Source organism: Furipterus horrens, unplaced genomic scaffold (genome assembly GCF_987537825.1).
Source record: "Furipterus horrens unplaced genomic scaffold, mFurHor1.1.pri manual_scaffold_13, whole genome shotgun sequence".
NCBI lineage: Eukaryota > Metazoa > Chordata > Mammalia > Chiroptera > Furipteridae > Furipterus > Furipterus horrens.
This window is the reverse complement of record NW_028327183.1, coordinates 12,430,934-12,452,363: the sequence shown is the minus strand read 5'-3', so window position 1 is coordinate 12,452,363 and position 21,430 is coordinate 12,430,934. Positions and strand designations below refer to the sequence as shown.

Sequence of the window (21,430 nt, the reverse complement as noted above, 5' to 3'; positions counted from 1 at the left end):
TTAATTACGGCCCTTTTAAATGAGATTGTGGGGCCGAATGTCCTTGGTGCTGCGACAGAGACCTTCTGTCCCGGTGCCTTGCTTTCTGCAGCGGACAAGGTCTTGAAAACCTGGGTGTGCAGGAAGTTACAGGGAGAGAAACGTAGTTTAAAGCAACCCTACAAAACAGCCTCTGGCTCACCTGATACATGATTTCCATCATTTCCAAATAGAAGCATTACTTGGCACACTTTAATTTTATATTTGATCTAGGATCGTTCTTGTACTTGTTGGCGATGGTTCCCGTGCACATGTGAGCACCTTAAGCCTCTTAAAGAGAGAATTCTGCAAAGTCCTGCGGTAAGGGAGTAATTCTCAACCTCAGCGGAGCACAGATGTACTGTAGGCGTTTCCTTTCGTAAACGTAGATGTCTCCAAAGCAGGGAGACCCTGGCATGGAGTGGGCATTAATGCTTACTGAGCTGAATTGAACAAGATGGCATAAACAGTGTTTTTACAGTACTTTCTAAGACACATGTGCATCTTTGAGTTTATGAGAATCCCTGTCTCCACTCTTGGAATTTTCTTAATTCCCAAATTATTTTCTGTCTATCCTAGATTGGTCGAAAGGCTTGTGTCAATTTTATGATGAAAAAAACAAACAAAAAACCTTATATCCAAAAATTTCAGCTACAATCAGTTTTATCAATAGTCAGGTGGTCTACCTGTTTGTCCAGAAAACTCTGATGGTCTCACATACCTTTTTACACAACCACTTCTTTTATTATCTGTTCCCTCAAACACTTGTGGTTCAAGATTTATCTGTGCGTTCGTATTAGTCCACGACTTAGATCTGAGACCTCAGGCCGGGTGCATCCCTCGCATCCCCAGGTCCTCACTGTGCCAACGTCACCTCCATCACCTGCCTTGTCTTCTTTAGTTTTATGTGTGCAATAATATTTAGTCGCTGTTAACCCTCTGAAACATTATACCAAGACAGACTGTTCCCTAGGGAGTTGTAAGTGTGCCACATTGTCACACTGCTACGAGGATGTCATCTCTATTTTCAAGATTATATTACCATTAGATGAGCCAACCCACTGTGTCCCTCCCTGCCCTTTCCTAGAAGAGGCTTAGCCTATACAGGAGCTACCATGTTTGCAGGAAACTGCTACTTTTTAAGAAAAATGACTTTATTAACTATGGCAAACAGTTAACGAAAACTCCCATGTTTAGAGCTATTACAGAACTTAAAAGCAAATACAGTCCTATAATTATCATTTAATAGCGTTTCTATCTACGAGCTCCTAAAAGTAATTACAGATTGAAGTAATCCAAAAGGAGTAATCACTTTCCACATCCTATTAATAGCCTACTGAGTTACCAAATCTCTCGGCCGAGGCTGTTTTCCACAGAAAACATGAGATAATGGTTTATTGCATGCTGAGTAAAAGCATCAGGTTTCTCTCTGTGTTTACTTCCATTATGCCATGTAAATAATTAGGACTGTGTCTGCCTAAACCCGGCATAAGTACTGGGTGTCTTTATTTTATTATTTTATTGAATTTATTTGGGTGACATTGGTTAATAAAATTATATAGGTTTCAGCTGTACAATTCTATAATACATCATGCGTATATTGTAGTGTGTATTCACCACCCCAAGTCAGCATCGCTTCCATCATCCTTTGTTCCCCCTTTACTTTCTTCTGCCTCACTCACTCCCTTTCCCTCTGGTCATCACCATACTGTTGTCTGTCTATTAGTTTTTTTGTTGTTGTTTTTTATTTCTTTGCTTAATCCCTTCACCTGGCCTCCCAATCCCCCTCCCCTCTGATCGCGGTCAGTCTTTTCTCTGTCTCTATGAGTCTGTCTCTATTTTGCTTGCTAGTTTCTTTTGTTCATGAGATTCCACATGTACGTGAGGTCATATGGTAGTTGTCTTTCTTTAGAAGTATAAGGGAGGAAGCCATCTTCATCCACACGCATCTTTTTGTTCCTTTTCCCTCACTCCATTCCACAACCCGACCTTCAAAGACGGGTCTGCGGGCACCAGGAGCGGAGAGCGCTAGATGGCTCTGTAACATTTCAGCCCGTCTCAGGCTGTTCATAGTGAGAAGGGAGCTGTCTGGGCAGATGAAGAGCTAATCCGCCCAGGTTTTCAGATGCACTTACTTTGAAAATATCAGACTTAATGGCATCTCTAAAAACACAAGAAACGTGTGATGGATAAGAAAGGAGCCAAGAAGAAGAAATGCTGAGCTTAGCTGCTCTCATCTCGCTAGTTCTTCATTAATTTATAAAACCTTCCCACGGCCGCGGTTTCACTTGATTTCTCAAACAGCCGTAGGAGGTAGGCCTGGGGAATATTTTTATCCCCATTTTCTAGAAGAGAAAGGAATATGAGACTTCAGACACTTCAGAGGCTTGCTCTAGGTCATGCTGCCCATAAGTGCAAATAACTAAAATGTGTGAGTATTTGGAGGGTTCTGCCTACTGTGCATAATACACTGTGTTATAAATATAAAGCGAATATCTTTTCTAGTTAATTCTTTTTGCAAAACTTTTGTTTATCCTGTAGTCAATAAGAACAATCTTCAGAAGAGGAAGAATCTGAAATTCAATTCAATTTATCAACAATTTCTCGGGAGAGTGTGAACAGAGCAGGACAATCTGTGCTTTGATTCCAGCTTTAATCACAGCCATAGTAATTGTAGTAAAATATATTTGCAAAGAATTTTATAATTTTCTTCTACTGCATAATTAATACATAGTCCTTGAAGGAAATTTAGAAAATACGAACAAGTGGAAATAAAATTTAAAATAATAAAATAACTTTAAGATAATACAGTGCCATAAATAATCACTGCTATTTTGTATACCCTTCCAGACTCCTTCTCAGCACATATTTTGACCTTTAAAGAGGTAGTCACAAAGAACATTTCCAATTTTTCCCATTTACTTTTGTCAACATTTCCTGCTAAATAGCTTCCTAACTTCTGCCTTACGAACGTCTGATACCAGTTGACTACTGTTGCATAAGTACATTTTCACATACCTTTGCCAAAAACCTAATTATTATTTTAGGCTAAATTCCTAGAGTGGAATTACTGGATCAAAAGCTTTTGATACTTGACAAATTGCCATCAGAAATATTTAAAATACCAGAAATATTTATAATGACCATTAGTTAATTAGGTTAGGTCCCATTTCTTCACCTTCTTGCGAACTTTGAATATTATTATTTTTAAATCATTGACAAATTGGTAGGTGAAATATAATCATATTTTAAAATATCAGTTCCTTTCATTACTAGTAATGAAGTTTCTTTCAATGGGAGTTTTACATAAGTATTGATAATATTCTTTTACTTTGTAAATCTGCTATTCATGTCCTTTACCCATTTTTAAAATTGTATATGTACTCATCAGTTTGCAATTGATTTGTAAAGTCTCTTCATCTTTTAATGCTCTTAACATTTGAGATGCCAAACCTATTTCATAGATTTCGTCACTATTTCAATGTCCTTCCAATTCTGATTATGCTATGGTCTGAAGTATAAATGTTGCACGTTTTATATCATTTTCTCTGTTTAATATTATCCTTAGTAAGGCTGTCCTTATCCAAAATTGATATAAATGTACACCTATCTTTCTTTCTTATAAATCATGCTTCCTGTTTCCACCATTTATTCATGTGAAATAAATACACAACCTTCAACTTTTGTCCATTTCCTAAATATCATTTAAGAGAGAATCAGGTACTTCCAATTGCTTTGTAATACTGTCTTTATCATCATCTATGTTTCCTACTCCATGATTTTTGGAGGACTTTCACTTCTTTCCATTCTATCTATTTATTCTAATGCTGGTACCATATATTTCTTTCATAGTTGCATACATGTCTATGTTAAAACCCGATTTCCTCCACCTCATTTCTATTTTATTACTCTTTCTTCAATCTTTTAGCTTGTTTTTCTGGATAGGACTTAGAATTACTTTTTAAGGTACCTAATAAGTAATTTTGTGAATTTTATTGAGTTTACCTTAAATTTATGGGCTATTTTAACACCTAAAACCATGGTCTGACTTTCTTTTTTTTTTTGTGTGTGTGTGTGTGTGTGTGTGTGTGTGTGTGTGTGTATTCAAATTTTTTTTTTTTAATTTTTTTATTTTGGTTTTTCAATTACAGTTGTCCCCTTTTCCCCCAATTTCTCTCCCCCACCCAACCCACCCCCTCTCCCGCAATCATATCCCTCCCCGTTGTCCATGTCCATGAGTCTTTCATACAGGCTCTTTAATTAATCCCTTCCCTTACTTATCCCCCTTCTCTCCCTCTCCCCTCCCCCCTATTGACTGCTATTCTGCTCTTTGTTCTATTTAGTTCCTTTGTTTGTGTTGTTCTTTAGTTTCCTATATTAGGTGATATCATATGGTATTTTTCTTTCTTTGCCTGGCTTATTTCACTAAGCATAATTCTCTCTAGTTCCATCCATGTTGTTGCAAATGGCAGGAGTTCCTTCTTTCTTTCTGCTGCACTGTATTCCATTGTGTAGATGTACCACAGTTTTTTGATCCACTCATCTACAGATGGGCACTTAGGTTGTTTCCAGCACTTAGCTATTGTAAACAGTGCTGCAATGAACATAGGGGTGCATAAGTTCTTTTGAATTGGGGTTTCAAGATTCTTCGGGTATAATCCTAGTAGTGGAGTCATTGGTTCAAAAGGCAGTTCCATTTTTAATCTTTTGAGGGAATTCCATACTGTTCTCCATAGTGGCTGCACCAGTCTGCATTCCCACCAACAGTGCAGTGGGGTTCCCGTTTCTCCACATCCTCGCCAGCACTTGTTGCTTGTTGATTTGTTGATGATGGCCATTCTGACTGGTGTAAAATGGTATCTCATTGTGGTTTTTATTTGCATCTCCCTGATGGCTAATGATGTTGAGCATTTTTTCATGTGTCTATGGACCTTCTGTATGTCCTCTTCGGAGAAGTGTTTGTTCAGGTCCCTTGCCCATTTTTTAATTGGGTTGTTTGTTTTCTTGATATGTTGAGTCGTATCAGCTCTTTATATATTTTGTATGGTCTGACTTTCCATTGAATCAGCTCTTTTTAAACTCCAGCAGGTATATTTTGTAGTTGTCTTTACTTTTGACCCATGTGTTTCCTATCAAGTTATGGCTAGCTACTTGATATTCACGTGCTGTTAATAAGTTAGATTTGTTTGAATTTACTTTTTACTTTTTAACAATTTTATTTATTTATTTGTTTGTTTATTTATTTATTTTTAGGGAGAGGGGAAAGGAGAAAGAGAGGGAGAGAAACATCACTGTGTGGTTGCCTCTTACAGGCCCCCAACTGGGGACCTGACGTGCAACCCAGTCATGTGCCCTGACTGGGAATTGAACCAGCGACACTTGGTTCACAGGCCAACGCTCAATCCACTGAGATGAAGTGGATTTCTAACTTGCATTTCCCATGTGCCTATTTTTAATTCAAACTACAGCTATTTCAATTGGTTCATTGTTTTAAAGTGATACAACTTCTCAGCTGATTTTCCCGGGTTTTCTAGGGTGACAGCTATATAAAAATTAAATGACCCATTTACCTCATTTTTTTTAAATATTCAGTTATTTTTTGTGTGCAATTGGATACATTTGCACTTCTAGAATATGTATTAAATAACAGTAATAATATGGATATTCTCATTTTACTTGTTCTAGAGTTTCACCAGTTAAGATCTGTGTTGTGGGGTGTGTGTGTTTTAGGAAATTTCCTTTGCATTACTTATTAAAACATGGATGTCCAATTTTTGGATTCTAACAATAAGATAGTATGGTTTTGTCTTTTGACCTAATGATTTGATTGGGTAATTAAACTGAAACATCCTAATATTGAACCTAATAGTTTTAATATCCAAACCCCTTGTTCCAAACAGTAACCATTTCATAAAGTCAGGAAGAAGGAGCCAGGGTTAGAGATTAACTGCTTGTCTTCACTCTTTATCTCTAGAAGGGGGATCAGTCTTAATACTAATACATGAATATTTGACACACAGTTAATTCTAATACTGTCTCATTTTAAAATTGTCAGGTATTACATCACTCTAATTCACGAATTGAGCTGCTATTTTGAGAGATAAAGGCAGAACTGGAATACATCCCTGGTTCCCCAGAACCTCAGGACTGCATGCTGCCCAATACCAAATAAATATATTTCACCTAAACTTGAAGGCCTATCAGACCATGGAGTTTCTTGGCTGTTAGAACATTGTTTATTAATTTGAACAGCAGTGGGCAATTTTAGTAGCTTTCAATAAGTTTCTATTATAAATACTCTTCGGATTTTTAAGTCAAGAAATTGGAAGTGTAACTAACCCTTTAGACATCTTGAAACACCTTCCCTATTTCATTTGACCTTCTCTGCCTTTGATGTTTCTGCCATCTTTAGTGCCAGCGTGCATTTGATTATAAGCTAGGTACTTCCTAGTTCTCCTATCACAATCCCTCCTTTCTGTTCTTCCATAATCATGGACAAATGAGCTGTTGTCATGCACTGTGTGCCAGGAAGTGTCCTAAGAGAGGGGCTTTTGCGGTGACTAAGACATAGTCTCCACGTCTGGGAGTTCCCAAAAGCACATGGAGCTAATTTACAATAACTCTATTGTGAAAGCAAAGTTAATTGTGATAAGGACTGTTAATGACCAAGGCACAGAGGAGCTGTGACTCTCATGGTGGTCCCCAACAGCCTGTCTGACGCCAGTCTTGCCACCACTGAAATCAGTCCTTACTAATATACATACCTAAAGATGTCCCTCTTCTTAAAATTCTTCTCTGGCTCTCCATGTCCTATGGATTTAACTGACACTTCCTAGCAAGGAATGAAAGATTTCCACCCACCCCCAGCCCTTATAAACTTTGCCTTTATGTCCTTTCTCTTACCAACTTGAACCTTCAGCTCCAGAATCTTCAAATCACCTCTACCCCCCAAATATGCCATGTTCTCACATGTCCATGCTCCTGTTTAGCCGGGAATGCGCTCCTCTGCCCATTCCCCCTCCTCCAAGTCTCGCCATACATAACGTCTCTTAGGTATAGCCTGGCCTGGTATCTCCAGCCCCGGCCTATCGTAGATGCTTCCTCCTCTGCTCTCCAGGAACACTGCACTAACCTTTAGTATTTTTCTCATCACTCTGCATTCTAAGCAATTATTTCCCTGTCTGTTCCCCTTTGAGAATGTGAGCTCTGTGCAGGCATTATTGCAACATTAAGAAAAGTAGGTTGCCCTGGCTGGTGTGGCTCCATGAATTGAGCACCAGCCTGCAAACCAAAGGGTAATTGGTTCAATTCCCAGTCAGGGCACGTGCCTAGGTGGCTGACCTGATCCCCAGTTAGGGGCATGTGAGAGGCAACCACACATTGAAGTTTTTGCCTCTCTCTTTCTCCCTCCCTTACCCTCTCTCTAAAATTAAATAACATCTTTAAAAAAAAGAAAAGTGAGTTGATCAAATGCATGAATTAAAATAAACAGTGGTTGGAAAAAACATGTAGTGTGCTTGAGAAATATCAGGGATTAGTTATTTTCATGGGAAAAAAATGATTGTTATGACATAAGCCTCAGGCTGAAAAAGACAATTTATATTTTGATGTTGGCATGTTCAGAAGGAGACCGTGTCACGTCACCCACCCCTCCCATCCATGTATTATTTATCATCCCACAAAGCTATACTGGGTAGCTAGGGTCTGGGTCCGGGAAGAGATGACCGTCTCATGTATTCACTCCGCAAGTATATTTTCTAAGATGGGCCAGTTGCAAATAGATCAAATGAGCTCTGATATGTGATGCTTTCAAAGTTTTGTTTGAACTGCTAAAAAAACACACGCACAAAACAAAACATAAAAGTTTGCATGAAAAGCAGAGTTAGCTGTGTAAGGAAGACAGCCAGGACAGATCCACCCCAACTGGACCAATTGGCAAGCATCATCCCCACCCCCTTTCTTTTTCTTTTCTTTTTTGGTCTAAACTAAGTAAATTTTTATTTTTATTTTTTAAATTTTTTTTTTTTTTTTTTTTTTATGAGCAGCACAGAAAAACAAATCTGCTTCTGGTTTTTTACTTTTATAATTTAAAGATACCCAAACAGATTTCTGTGGAACTATTTTTCCCCTTTAATTGCTTTTGGCAGATCAAAATGGCAGATGTCTTTTAATGCCCTGCCATTTTCACTGTGTAAATAATTATGTTCCTTTCCTGCCTGGAACTCATTGCTGCAATTTGTCCAACACGGAGCACAGTTTATCTGGAAATCCACACCCTCCCCAACCAAATGAAGGATCAGACACCGTTCAAGGTTTCCTCCCATCACTGACTTCACTAACTCCTGGGATTTCTCAACTCACTTAAAAGATCCTAAGTGTTTATATCCCACTGAATTCTTTAGAGGTTTCAAAGAAAGAAATAGTTAGGCAGGATGCTTCTTTCTCCTTCCCTATCACCAAGGAGAAAATTATCCCAAAAAGTGGAGGGAGAGTTGATTCTAAGAGATAATAAATTATAACAATGAAAAATCTATTAATGCCAACAAACAGTGCATGACACTTAGATATCTTACACACAAACACATAAGGAATTATTTCTACAATAGTATTTATTGTATTTCACACATTGCCCATCTCTCAGTATCAAAGGTGTTCATTGAAAGGTCATGGTCACACCACACCACCCCTCCGCAGTGTGTGGATCCTTGGCTCAGGGTGGAGACACTACAGCCTTCAGAGCTTCCGGTCAAACAGTTTGCTTCATGGTATGTGAAGACTGACCTCTTACAGAATCTCCGTCATTGCAGCATTTCCTTCCTTGCAGAATATTGGGAAAAGAGTAGATTTGTGTTTGGCTCTCGCGTGTTGGTTTGTCTTTGAGGAGGTGTGCATGTGCTCCAGGAAATGCCATGGGAAGAGATGTTAAAGGTGCATCTCTGTGCCATAAAATTCTTAGGTTTCTAAGAGCAACTCTTTATCAGGGCCCTAATCTACCTGGATCTTCCTATAGGCTATGATAGGGTCCAAATAATTATATAACCATATTGGGGAACTTTGGTAAAAAAACAACAACAACAATGTAACTAGCATGTTGTCATATCAGGATCTATGGTCAGATTTTAACAAAAATACAGTGAAACCTAGAAGAGTTTGACTCCTAATTTTGTGTTTCCCATGATATTTTGAATATTTGCCTTCCTCTTTGTTTCTCAGTTCCCTTTCTTATAAAATAAGGGTGATTATATTATCTACATGGTTTCAAGAAATCTTTGGGATAAGGTATGAAGAAGTAACAAGGAATAAGGTTTGCACATATTAGCAGCTCAATAAATGTTGCTTAGTTGAATCTGACTAAAACTAAATAATAGAAAAGGATAATGAGATAAACAGATGAATATATTTAGCAGGAACACAATCCACAATATAGATGTAGGCACTATTGATCAGTCTGGGTTCAAAAGTGAGAAGTGGGAGAAGACAGAGACTGGAAATTTCCTGCAAGCTAAGGAATCAGGGACAGCTGACTGTGGAAAAGCCAAATCGATGCTGAAACTTAGTGGAAGGCCTGTCATTCAGCTGTTCATTCTGTACACACAAAACACTGCTAAATGCCCCATGATGAGCAAGATATGGTCCCTGCCCTCAAAGAGATGACTGTTTGGTGAAGATGACAGACATTCAAACGATGGCCATAGACTAAAATGTGCAGTTATGCGCAGTAACTGCAGATGGATAGGGAGTGCACGTGTTGTTTCAGAAAGGCAATGCAATAAAAATATCTACCCAAGCTATTATGTTCACCTCTAATCATTAGTAAGAGTGAATATAAATAATATAAACTTTAAAAATGTTCTTTGACATTTCTTTTATTTTAGTCCCTCAGATTGAAGATGGCAAATATTGGCATTGAAGATTAAAATTGATTTTTCAAACATCACAACTCTGAGCATAAAAAAATCTAAATAATTAAACTTTCTAACAATGTCTAATGTCATTGTTTAGCATGCATACTTTTGGCATTATTATAGTTTAAAACTCTACTAAGACTTTTGGAATAGGCACACTATGTATATATTTCATATTTGTGCTTATATAGATTTTTTTCCATTATCCTGATACTGCTGTTGCCACATGTCTAGGGAAAGTAGAGAGAAGGCCCAGAAGAAAGTAATCGAATAAGGATTATTCTGCTGGTGACTAAATAACTAACTGTCCTCAAGGGCACGGGAGCTTTTTGTGCGGTCAGTAGTTCTACTTTGTCTCAAGCTTTGAGCAGAAAGGGTAGAGTCGGTAGATTTGATAAGAAGCGAACAAGGTAAGTGCAAGGCTTGGCCTAGATTCTTCGGATCTTTTACCATCTCAGGCAAGGGCCCCAGATAGATGCACCCAGGGCCTTTCTTCACAGGCTCAAGTGTCTGATCAGGGCAAGCAAAGGGGAAGCTTTAGCCTTGGCAGAAAAGGACGGAAGAAAAGAGGTAGTGAGGAAGCACATGTCAAGGGTTTTGGGGAAGCTTTCTGCCCTGGGTCAAGCCTTTCTGCTGACATCAGGGTAAGAGCAGAATGTACTAATCCTTTGTAGCAGAGCTTCCTCTTTCACGTTATTCATACACAGGGTCTGTGCCCATGGACCATCTACTGCCCATTTTGCTCTGCCCCTCCCCTCTCTAGTTTTTGCTCATGCAAGTGCGGCACCCAGTCAAGGACTATTTAATCATAATTTTCCTTTTAATTAATTAATTGTTTTTAAACTTTGTTGAATAAATGATGACTTTTAATAACCAATGACATTAAGAAAAATTGAAGATATTGCCTTAAAAACCTTTGTGGATTATGGAAACCAGCTTGGCAATTAATATTAAGAGTCATGTTTTAGGAACCAGTAATTATAATAAAAGGTCATATTCAATGAAACAGTAATCATAAGATAATTATCTTAGAAAAGATTCTGAAATTTGAAACCATTCAGTAAAAAAAAATATTATGTCAATATTATATATGAGTTGAAAAACATTGCAAGCAATCTAAGAACACAAGAGTAGAATATTATATTGTAGAGAAATTAATGATGCTTTTTTTTGGAAAATTTAATAACATTTGGAAATTCTGAAGAAAGGTAGAGGAACAAAACCATGATGCTAACGCCCTGGTTTTCTTTTTCTTTCTTTCTTTTTAGCATTATATCACAAAAATGCCCCAGGTTACTCAAATATAATTTCCCCTCTTATGTTAGTTGTGTGCATCTCTCCACTGGGCCACATCATCTTCACAATCCTTATATTTTATCCCCAAACTGGGACCATGGAGACCATCATTATCAGGAATGTTTACATTTTGTCAGTGTCATGACAAAGTGCACAGGTAAAAACAGCGCTCATTAGGGGTCCAGGTTGTAGATATAAAATTTTGAGTCTTGAATTTTTTTCCATTAATAGAATACTATAATGTGTGCATGACATATACTAGTAATTAATGGCCCTGTTGGCAAGTTTTTGCCTAAGTGGGGGAAAATTTGGAAGTGATTACCTGTCTGTAGCCAAGGATGAGAACACTGGGTGTCAAGATGAAAAACCGAGGTGCTTGAAAAGCATTTTCTTACCTTGGGAAATATGGTGCCCAGGACTGAAGAGCGCGGACTGTTTTCTTACCTCTGGATGGTGAGCACTTCTGTGTGGGCGGTTAGTTCCATCGTAAGCTGTGATGACATTTCCAGGAATTCACTTCCCTCTCTTTGCCAATAAGCTTCTCTTCTTCATTTGTCTACTCCTCTAAAAGGAGAGATCCAGAAAAGAATTAATATTTACTGCAAAGCTCCAACAGCCGGGCACTGTGCTAAGCACCTTTATGAATATAATCAAATTGAACCCTAAAATTATTACTTTCTTCGATGAGAATATAGAAACACGAGGCGTTTTTCTTGATATGTCTAAGGTAAGGCAGTTAATTTATAGATGATTCAAGAGTCAAACCTGGGTCTGTCTGACTCTAAATACTAAGAGATTTGCTCTTTGGAAGTTTTATAAAGGAGAAGAATCTAAAAATTTCTTGATGGAAATGTAGAACTCAATACATTGGTCTTTTTCTGCCTCATCTTACTAACCATGGAGCCAATTTGACATGTCCCTAAAAGAAGTGTCATCATGGAACCTCTTTTGTCCCTTGGGTCACCCATAAACCTTGGGAATGTATACATATGTCCCAAGTGAGGGGACCAGTTTCAATAAAGAGAGAGAAGGGCTGGCTCATTAAAATAATTTAGATGAAAGGGACTCTGCAGTCAAATTTAAAATGCAAAATTGACTTGCAGAATAGAGGCCTTGTTATTATTGATAGTTTGTTTCTTCTTCCATTTGTTTTTCCAGATATGGTTTTTATGACGCGCTTGCCCACAGTGCCTGTTTTGGTTAGTGAAAGAGTAGGGGTCAGAGTGGACCACAAGAGAGACTATCACAGGCCATAGCATGGAATCCTCTAAAATGTCCCTCCCGGGAGAAAACTCTCCCCCCATTGGTGCTGGGGCCATTGGCTCAAGAGGGGGAATGTTTTATCCACTCAAGATCTGGAACACCCGGGTGCCAAGCCAGGCTGGTTCAGCATGTTTCCTGTCCCACGTTCACCCTTCACTGACTCCCCAGCCCTGTAGGATCTCAATACCGGGTATTAATTTTTCTGGTAGGATTCCTGAACCCTCTGGAATCACAGACAGAGGACAGCCACTGGCTTCTATTGCATTATTTGGTTCCAATGACAATCCCATGAGGCATGCTTGATATCAACCAGGGTCCTTATTTTAAAAATGACCAACGGAGGTGGTAGATGGGATAAAGCATATAATAGTGTGTGCCCACGGAGAGGACCTCAGTCCATTTGTTTCCCACCTCTTGAGCTAATCTTGAAATCCATATGTAAAACGTATTTGACTACAAGAGATTAAAAGAGTTCTTGAGAAGTTGCCGCTCTATCACTCAGAGATTATAAGTGCTCCAGTCAGCTGGGTACTTTAATGAGCTTTTATGTAAGAGTTTCAGTGTTTCTGAGAGGACTCGGCCCTTCAGAATATGAAACCCCGTGAATCCCCTGCTGATGTCCTGCTCAGATCCATGTTTTGCATCCGTGTTTGATTTTCATTTACTTTCATGTGGAAACCTGCCTGCTGTGATCTGGAGGGGCATGCCTGCATGGGCGGTACATGAGGAATCGGTTTTAAATTATGGCTTCTACGAGTGTGAAACACCAAAACATTCCATTCACACGACCTCCAAACCAACACCATGGGTACTAGGGTGGGACCCACAGATAAACTAAGTATATTGGGGGTGTCATCCATATCAGAGAGGGCTCTTTAACCAAGCAGTTTTATTCATTTGCTTTCTTTCTTAAAATTGTATTTTTGATTTTTATTCATGAGGTTGTTAGTGGCATTTCAGATCGCTCAAATGGGGGTAGACATTGTAACTTTTAATTTGTGGGAGTCTTACAGAAATCCAAAGAATTTATGAGAAGCAAAAAAACCCCGAACATTTTGAAATAACTTATTATAGATATGTAAATTATTTTCTAATTGTTAAGCACAGAATAGTGGTATAGCCTAGAATAGGTAAAAAATAGGGAACTGAATTTACAGTTACCATTTTATTTGACCACTTTATTTTTATTTTTTTATGACTTTCCATAATATATATACTTTTTCTCCAGTGGTAAGAGCAATAGATGTCAATCACATAAAAATCAGAAAATATAGAAACAAGGGCTGGCCTTTCTGCCTTGTCTTGACTGAGATGTTATAGCAAAGGGTGGAGAATCTGTCATTAAAAGGCTTGCAAAAGCCAGTGCGTACACACCTTACCTTCTGCGCTGCTCAAAATATCTGCTCGTGCCTAAAGGAGACTGAATTTGCCTTTTCTGTGTATATTTTCTCTCACAGAGAATATATTACATTTCCTTTAATTTAAAATATAGCAATGTAATTTTGAGAGATTTCAAGATATATTTTTCCTATTTATAGCAAGATCTCAAGATCTTGCTAGCTATTGGACCATCGTGTTGGCAATTACATTCATAGCGCTGTCAATTACTGATTCTTTACTCACAATGGAGGTAGGCCACACAGAAGATCTGCGTGTGTGTGTATGTGTGTGTGTGTGTAATTTGATGGAGCGTATCCAAAAGCTCAACTGTTGTACAATAGCAATGTGTTCCCCCAGAGCACACAGCCTGGGAAAAATAATTTCGGTGTGCAGAGATATGCAGAAAACATGATGAGGAAGCATCGGGGGGCATAAGCTATGAAAGACTGAGCAATCCATGAAGCCAACATCTGCAATTTTGGTGAAAACTTTCCCAGAACAGAGTTACATCATTTGTTTCACAAATATTGATGGAATGTCTGCTGTGAGTCTAGCACTGGAGAGCCTCGGATGAATCAGATAAAATCCCCTAGTCTTGCTGAAGTTCACAGCCTAGTAGATGTCAGATAATGACAGAAGTGTGGGATACCAATTTCTACAGGAACATAGAGCATTCTGTGGGTCCCCCAGGAGGTGATGGGAGAGGTCTAGAAGGCCCTCCCTGAAGAGGCGACTTTTGGATTGAATTTTGTGGCCTGAGGCATTCCCCTGTCGGGACTGAAGAATGTGTTTGGGGGCAGGGGGGCAGCGAGCAAAAGGCAGGGTCTCTGAAAGGGTGTGGCGCTTGAGAACAGAGGTGGCCTCCCGCCCGTCAGGCTGGTCTGGGATGTGTGGGAAGGGGCTGTATCTGGGGTCACAGAGAAAACTTGGGGTCATCTTAAGCAGGAGGGGAGACATGTTCAATGGGGTGCCTGATGGTGCTTGAATTTCAAAGACACTATAAACCTGCTGCAGGGTTTTATAAAATATTTCCTCTTAAAGAAGATAGTTTCCTTTAGGACTCATGACTGGATTCATAGTTTGGGCAAGGGTGGAGGACAGACAGGAAATCTCTGGGAAACAGAAACTGGCCAAAGGCTTGTCATGAAGTAGGGAAAGTGAAAAGAAGGAAAAGAGGGTTTTTTATTGTTGCTCTTTATCACACTCATTTATGTGTTTATTTATATCTGGTACTAACCTAGAGTATGTGGCTAGAGCCCACACTTGCTTGTACTGGATGAAAGGGACAGCATCCAAACAGAAAACGCTGTGGGTATCTTGCCAAAGAAGGTGTTTGGTACCCACCAATTTAAAAAGAGCCAGTCCCTGAGTTTTGTTCCAAAACGCAGAGAGGTGATTCTGTGATCCTATCACACCAGTGACTGCAGTTTCTAGAGACACCGGGGCTGAAGAACAAGCGGGGACAATTCTGTTCCCAGCCCTGGCGGTGACCAGAGCACCCCCAGATCCGCCAGGCTGAGTGCAAACATGTCCAGGCTGTGATCCAAAGGGTCCCGTTCTGAGAGCGTGTCCTGTCTCCCCTCTTCCCACAGATAACACCGCGGGGGTGTATGCCCGGCGCGGGGGGTTCAGCCGGCAGAAGCAGGATCTGTACCTGCTGCCCATTGTGATCAGCGATGGCGGCACCCCACCCATGAGCAGCACCAACACCCTCACCATCAAGGTGTGTGGGTGCGACGTGAACGGGGCTCTGCTGTCCTGCAACGCCGAGGCCTACATCCTCAACGCGGGCCTGAGCACGGGGGCGCTGATCGCCATCCTGGCCTGCGTCGTCATTCTCCTGGGTAAGGGGCCCTCCCCGTCACCTGCGGGAAGGGCGCGCACAGAGGCCCCGCCCCGAGACACACGTATTTCTCGAGGTCAGACTGGTGACCGGAACTACGCTATGTACTGCGGAAAAAAACTTAAGACAAAGAGCTACTTCCTGCTCCCATGCATTTTAGGGAATGGGGGGCAGGGGGTGCAGGTAACTTAATGAGCATTCAGAGCGGAGTCAGGGAAGGGGCTGATGAGCAGGCTGCCAGGTATCACGGGACTGCATAACAGAAGCCACCTGGGGTTGCTGCAGGCGACACCAGAGAAGGTTTTGCAGAAAAGGAGTCTAGGCACAGACCTAGCATATGAGCATCAGCTTGCCTTACAAGAGGACAGAGAAGGTTTAGAGGCAGAAAGAATATTCACGAGGCAAAAGACAGTGTGTGAAGGAGTCAAGGAACTGGATGAAGGTCTCCCGGCTGAGGCTGGAGCGTGACTTCTCCCCTAATTATCCTGTGTCATATCCAAGTGCAGGCCAGCTTATGGAGCCCCCCCCCCGCCCCCCCACACACACCCCAGCAAGTTCCTTCTGCACTTGGCAGGCCTCTTCTGCACTTTCCCCCCATCTGTGGGTTACTCTGGAATAACAGAAATGCACCGAGGCTAATAACATCTGCCACTGTTGGGTTTTAGGAAGATGAGATCAGTTTTCCCAGCTTCTCAGAACTTGTGACAAAAATCAAGATTCAAATCCAAGTATGTCTTACACGAAAGTTATACTTTTTCCATGGCACTTAGGGTTCAACTGAATGAATAGGTGGGGTTCAGTTGTAGAGGGGAGAGGTGGTGAGTTGAGTTCCATAGTTCCTGACTGTTGTCTGGGTAGCCAGGCCCCAGTTTGGCCCCGGGGATGGAGAGAAGACTTATACAAGATCTCAGTGCTTGATAAGTTCATCATCAATCAAGAAAAACACACCTGAAGGCATAAACTACAGAGGCACATGGTGAGTGTCAGGATAGGGACATGAACCCAAAATGCTGGGCGCACAACTGTAGAAAGTGCCTGGCATTGACTGCAAAGGTCAGAGACGTCTTCCTAGAAGATGTGATGTCCTGGTCAAGTTCTGAATTTCCCAGCTGGTGAAAGAGGCTGGGATGGATGGATATGGCAAGCAGAGGGAACAGAATAGAAAAGAGCTCTAAGAAATTCATAGTCCAGCTGGGGAGCCAGGTGTGTAAGCCAGGTGACAAGGATTATGATGACTGTAAGAACTGTGTTAGGTTGGTACATGGAGCAGGTGATCTTAGCTCTGCGTGGTGTCAGGATGGGACACACAGAAAGGCTTCCGTGATGAAGGATAAGACAGAGTCAGCCAAGCAAGGAAAGTGAGAGCGAGTGGTCTGGACAAACGTGTTGTCAAGAGCAAGGCACAGAGGAAGGGTACCCGCCTGGTGAGCAGTGGGAGCCAGGTCCAGTCTGGGCAGGTGCAAGCACTTATCCCTGCATCTCCTAGTGACAGTGGCCCAGAGGGGCTCTCAGACCACTTGCCAAATTCAGCCTCCAATGTATTGTCCAGTGTTGCCGAGCATGTGGGAAGTGTTCTAATGGAACACTGGAGAAGCCCCTTGTGAGGAGGTGGTAGATAAAGAATTAAGCCTTGTCTGGGCTTCCCTTACAAGTAGCTCTACTCGCTTCTCCCAGATTGCCTGAGCTTAGTGTGGGGTCCCTTCCAGAAGACGGGAGGAGACGGAGTTGCTTCACCTGGAGTTCCAGCTGATGCTCTTTTTCCTATTTTCAAATAGATAAGAGATGATTTGTCTCTTGGGGTCTTTACAGACTTTTCCTCTTCTTTACAGTGGTTTGAAGAGGATCCAGGCATGCTTATGGTGATGTTTCTAATTCAGATAGAGTAGGTCAAGGCTGACCCCACCCCCAGAGCTCTGGGCAGGAGTTGGGCATCCCTGCCTACAGAAAGGTAGGACCTGAGGTCACTGAGTGTGCTCATTCAAGACCTCAGAGTGGCAGCTGCCTTCCTTTGCGAATAGAAACTGACGTCAACCCTTTTTAAAGAGGATGAAGACCACATATTAAGAATCCTCCGAATTCTCAGGAAGATGACTTCCAGACAGTGTCAGATTCGTTTGTAAGAAGCTCAGAAATGGCTCCAAGTTGCCAGTTTGTTTGGATGTAATATTGCCCTGGCGGCATTCTGCAGAGGAGGGGGCGGGTGGAGGGCCCTTGCCCTCACCTTGTTTCATAGACCCGTTCCCGTTCTGAAGCGTGCGCACCCTGCGCTTGATGTAAGCAGGGTTCCCCTGGGAAGGGAGCCATGAACGCTGGGCTTAACCTGTTCTCGCTTTCCTTTTCCTTCCTTGTAGTCATCGTGGTCTTGTTTGTGACCCTGAGGAGGCAGAAGAAAGAACCCCTCATCGTCTTTGAAGAAGAAGATGTCCGTGAGAACATCATTACCTACGACGATGAGGGGGGTGGGGAGGAAGACACGGAAGCCTTTGACATTGCCACCCTCCAGAATCCGGACGGCATCAATGGATTTATCCCTCGCAAAGACATAAAGCCTGAGTACCAGTACATGCCTAGACCTGGGCTCCGGCCAGCGCCCAACAGTGTGGATGTTGATGACTTCATCAACACGAGAATACAGGAGGCAGACAATGATCCAACTGCCCCTCCTTATGACTCCATCCAAATCTATGGTTACGAAGGCCGGGGCTCCGTGGCCGGGTCCCTGAGCTCCTTAGAGTCTGCCACCACAGATTCAGACTTGGACTATGACTACCTACAGAACTGGGGACCTCGTTTTAAGAAACTAGCAGACTTGTATGGTTCCAAAGACACTTTTGATGACGACTCTTAACAATAGCGATACAAATTTGGCCTTAAGAACTGTGTCTGGCGTTCTGAAGAATCTAGGAGATATGTAAACAGGTATTTTTTTAAATCAAGGGAAGGCTCATTTCAAACAAGCAAAGTTTTACAGAGAGGATACATTTACTAAAACTGTAAGGACATCAAAGTGGTAAATACTGTGAAGTACCTTTTCTCACAAAAAAGGCAAATATTGAAGTTGTTTATCAGCTTCACTGGAGGAAAACCACTTGGCATACAAAATATTTAAGTGAAGGAAAATTCTAACGGTGAACTTACGATGAAGGGAAATCGTTTATGTGTTATGAACATCTAAGTCCTTCTCTCTTCTTCTTCTTTTTTTTAATTTGTCAAAGAAGCTTCCACAGAGTTAGAAAGGACAACAGTTCTGAGCTGTAATTTCGCCTTAAACTACGGACACTCTATATGTAGTGCATTTTTAAACTTGAAATATATAATATTCAGCCAGCTTAAACCCATACAATGTATGTACAATACAATGTACAATTATGTCTCTTGAGCATCAATCTTGTTACTGCTGATTCTTGTAAATCTTTTTGCTTCTACTTTCATCTTAAACTAATACGTGCCAGATATAACTGTCTTGTTTCAGTGAGGGGCGCCCTATTTCTATGTCATTTTTAATGTATCTATTTGTACAATTTTAAAGTTCTTATTTTAGTATACATACAAATATCAGTATTCTGACATGTAAGAAATGTTACGGCATCACACTTATATTTTATGAACATTGTACTGTTGCTTTAATATGAGCTTCAATATAAGAAGCAACCTTTGAAATAAAAAAAAAAGATTCTTTTTTAATTCTGGGCTTGATTCTTAACATTGAAAAAATTACGTATTTCTAATGACCCATTTATATTTCTAATTCAAGATATTGTGGTCTTTTAATAACCCTATTTATGAACTGTAATAGTCTGCTGCTTTTATTGTTTATTTAAAATCAAATCTGTTTTGCAAATGTGCTTCCAGATGAGATTCTGTAACATCGTGTAAAGCTTTTTTGTGCATTCCCAGTGTTAGCTTCCCGGCTTCTCTTCACAGACGTCTCCTAAAAAAGTAGGATGGTAAAGATCTAGTTCAGTTATGATTTTGCAATACTTGTTATATAATATGCATTTATCTTGTCTATCTGTACTTCGATAGTTATGAGAGATGAGTCCACAAGGGAATGAAATCATCAGAACTCTCAAGTTCAAGATGCAGATTTTACGCCCCATTTGGGGATTGGGAGTGTGAAGAGTCAAAAATATAAATTTGCCATGCGTAGTTATCAGACCTCCAATGGTATTCTATTTTTTTCTTACTTTCATCTTGCCAGGAGATCATAAAGACTCTGCCAGTTAAACCCGCTTACTTTTTCTCCTGCATTTAAGTCTCTTAAAATATGGCAGAGTTTTAAATTTTGATAAAAGAAAGAAGCAATTCCTTCCCACACCTTTGTTTAAAAATGTGCTTTGGGCCATAAGCTCTGAATGAGGGCAGGGACCATGTTGGATTCTGAGGGTCAATGCCATTTGATACGCTTGATGTGTGAGTATGCCTGCAGTCTCCTGCAGTCCCCTCCAGCTGCCAGGGGATGGGGCTTTTGTAAAGGACATTTCCCCTTCTCGGTTGGGTCAAAGGTCAAAATGTAGCAATACTTGGGGAAAGACCACACGAAGTCATGCTGCAAGTGCTTCCCCTCTTCTCCCTAGACACAGGGCATATGCTTTCTCTTGGATTGCAGACAATTTTTAGGCTAACCTTTTTTTTTCCCTTTATTGTGAACATTTCGTTGAAGCATTTCTTGATATCTTGCTACATACTATTTTTATGACTGAGTCAAAATGCATACGAAGAAAAATGTTTCTATGAAAGTGCTCACTTCCATTTTACTTTGCATTTAAATCAAGTTGTCTGAACATGTCAACGGGATAAATTCTGTGGACAATGTCACTTTGGAATCTTTCATTTCAGTGAAGGATTGCACATTCTCAGTACTTCCATAATTGCAGGTTTTGTTCATTTTTTATATAGTTTTTTGTAATCCAAAGAATATTTTGCTAGATTTGCACAGCTCTCCAACTGAATCTGAAATGAAGAAATAACTCAAAAGGAATATGAGTGGCACTTAAACAAATATACAGCTATAAGTAACCCTGTCACCATGGATGATCTTTTTTCTATAAATGTATTTGGATTAGATTCGACAAATATGTTTTCATATTTTTATGTTTAAAAAAATTTTTTTAAAAGGCTGTCTACTTTCAGTAGTTAAAAATATTTTGTTTTCTTTTTATCTTCTCTCTTTTTATTTTAAGCCTCTATTGTTCATAGAACCCTCTTAGAAGCTTGGAAATAAAATGTCTTTTCTGACTAGTGGAGTCCTTTTTCATTTGGAACATACTGCCTTAAAAAACAACCTTAGTTTAAGTGGTCCTTCCTTATTTCGATAGAAAGTCGCTTCTTTAAAATGACATCAGTTCATCTAAAGGAAGTAGCCACTGCTCTGTTCTTGTCCTTGAGTAGTGACTGTTGCTTCTATCCTTCATTCACTCATTTATTCATTCATTCATCAACACCTTACTTAAGGATGCAGAATGAATCTTGCTACCTCCCTTGACATCTTTAAGTCTTCCCAAACCTGTTCCAAAATATCTATCATGTTGTCTTGTATCCACCTGTTTACCTCTATGCTTACCCGCCTCCCCAGACAATATAACAAGGGTGTTTCCTCTTCTCCAGGATTGTGGAAACAAAAGAAATAAAAGCTGTAACCGGAGACGGTGAGATGTCGACCGTGAAGGGAGGGCAGGCCAATTGCAGCAGTTCCTGGATAGATCTTATGTTTAGCTGAACTATG

General features: G+C 40.4%; 1 protein-coding gene across 3 annotated transcripts in view; it reads left to right on the top strand.

The window, feature by feature from the left end:
* CDH11 (cadherin 11) overlaps positions 1-19,799 on the top strand; it is a 142,563-nt gene extending 122,764 nt beyond the window's left edge. For all 3 annotated transcript variants that reach the window (XM_090261229.1, XM_090261230.1, XM_090261231.1), the window contains 2 exons: positions 15,455-15,706; positions 18,057-19,799. In XM_090261229.1, coding sequence (XP_090117355.1) covers positions 15,455-15,706; positions 18,057-18,553 — 749 coding nt within the window. In that variant the 3' untranslated portion in view covers positions 18,554-19,799. The remainder of the gene's footprint in view (positions 1-15,454; positions 15,707-18,056) is intronic.
* The last annotated feature ends 1,631 nt before the right edge of the window (positions 19,800-21,430 follow it).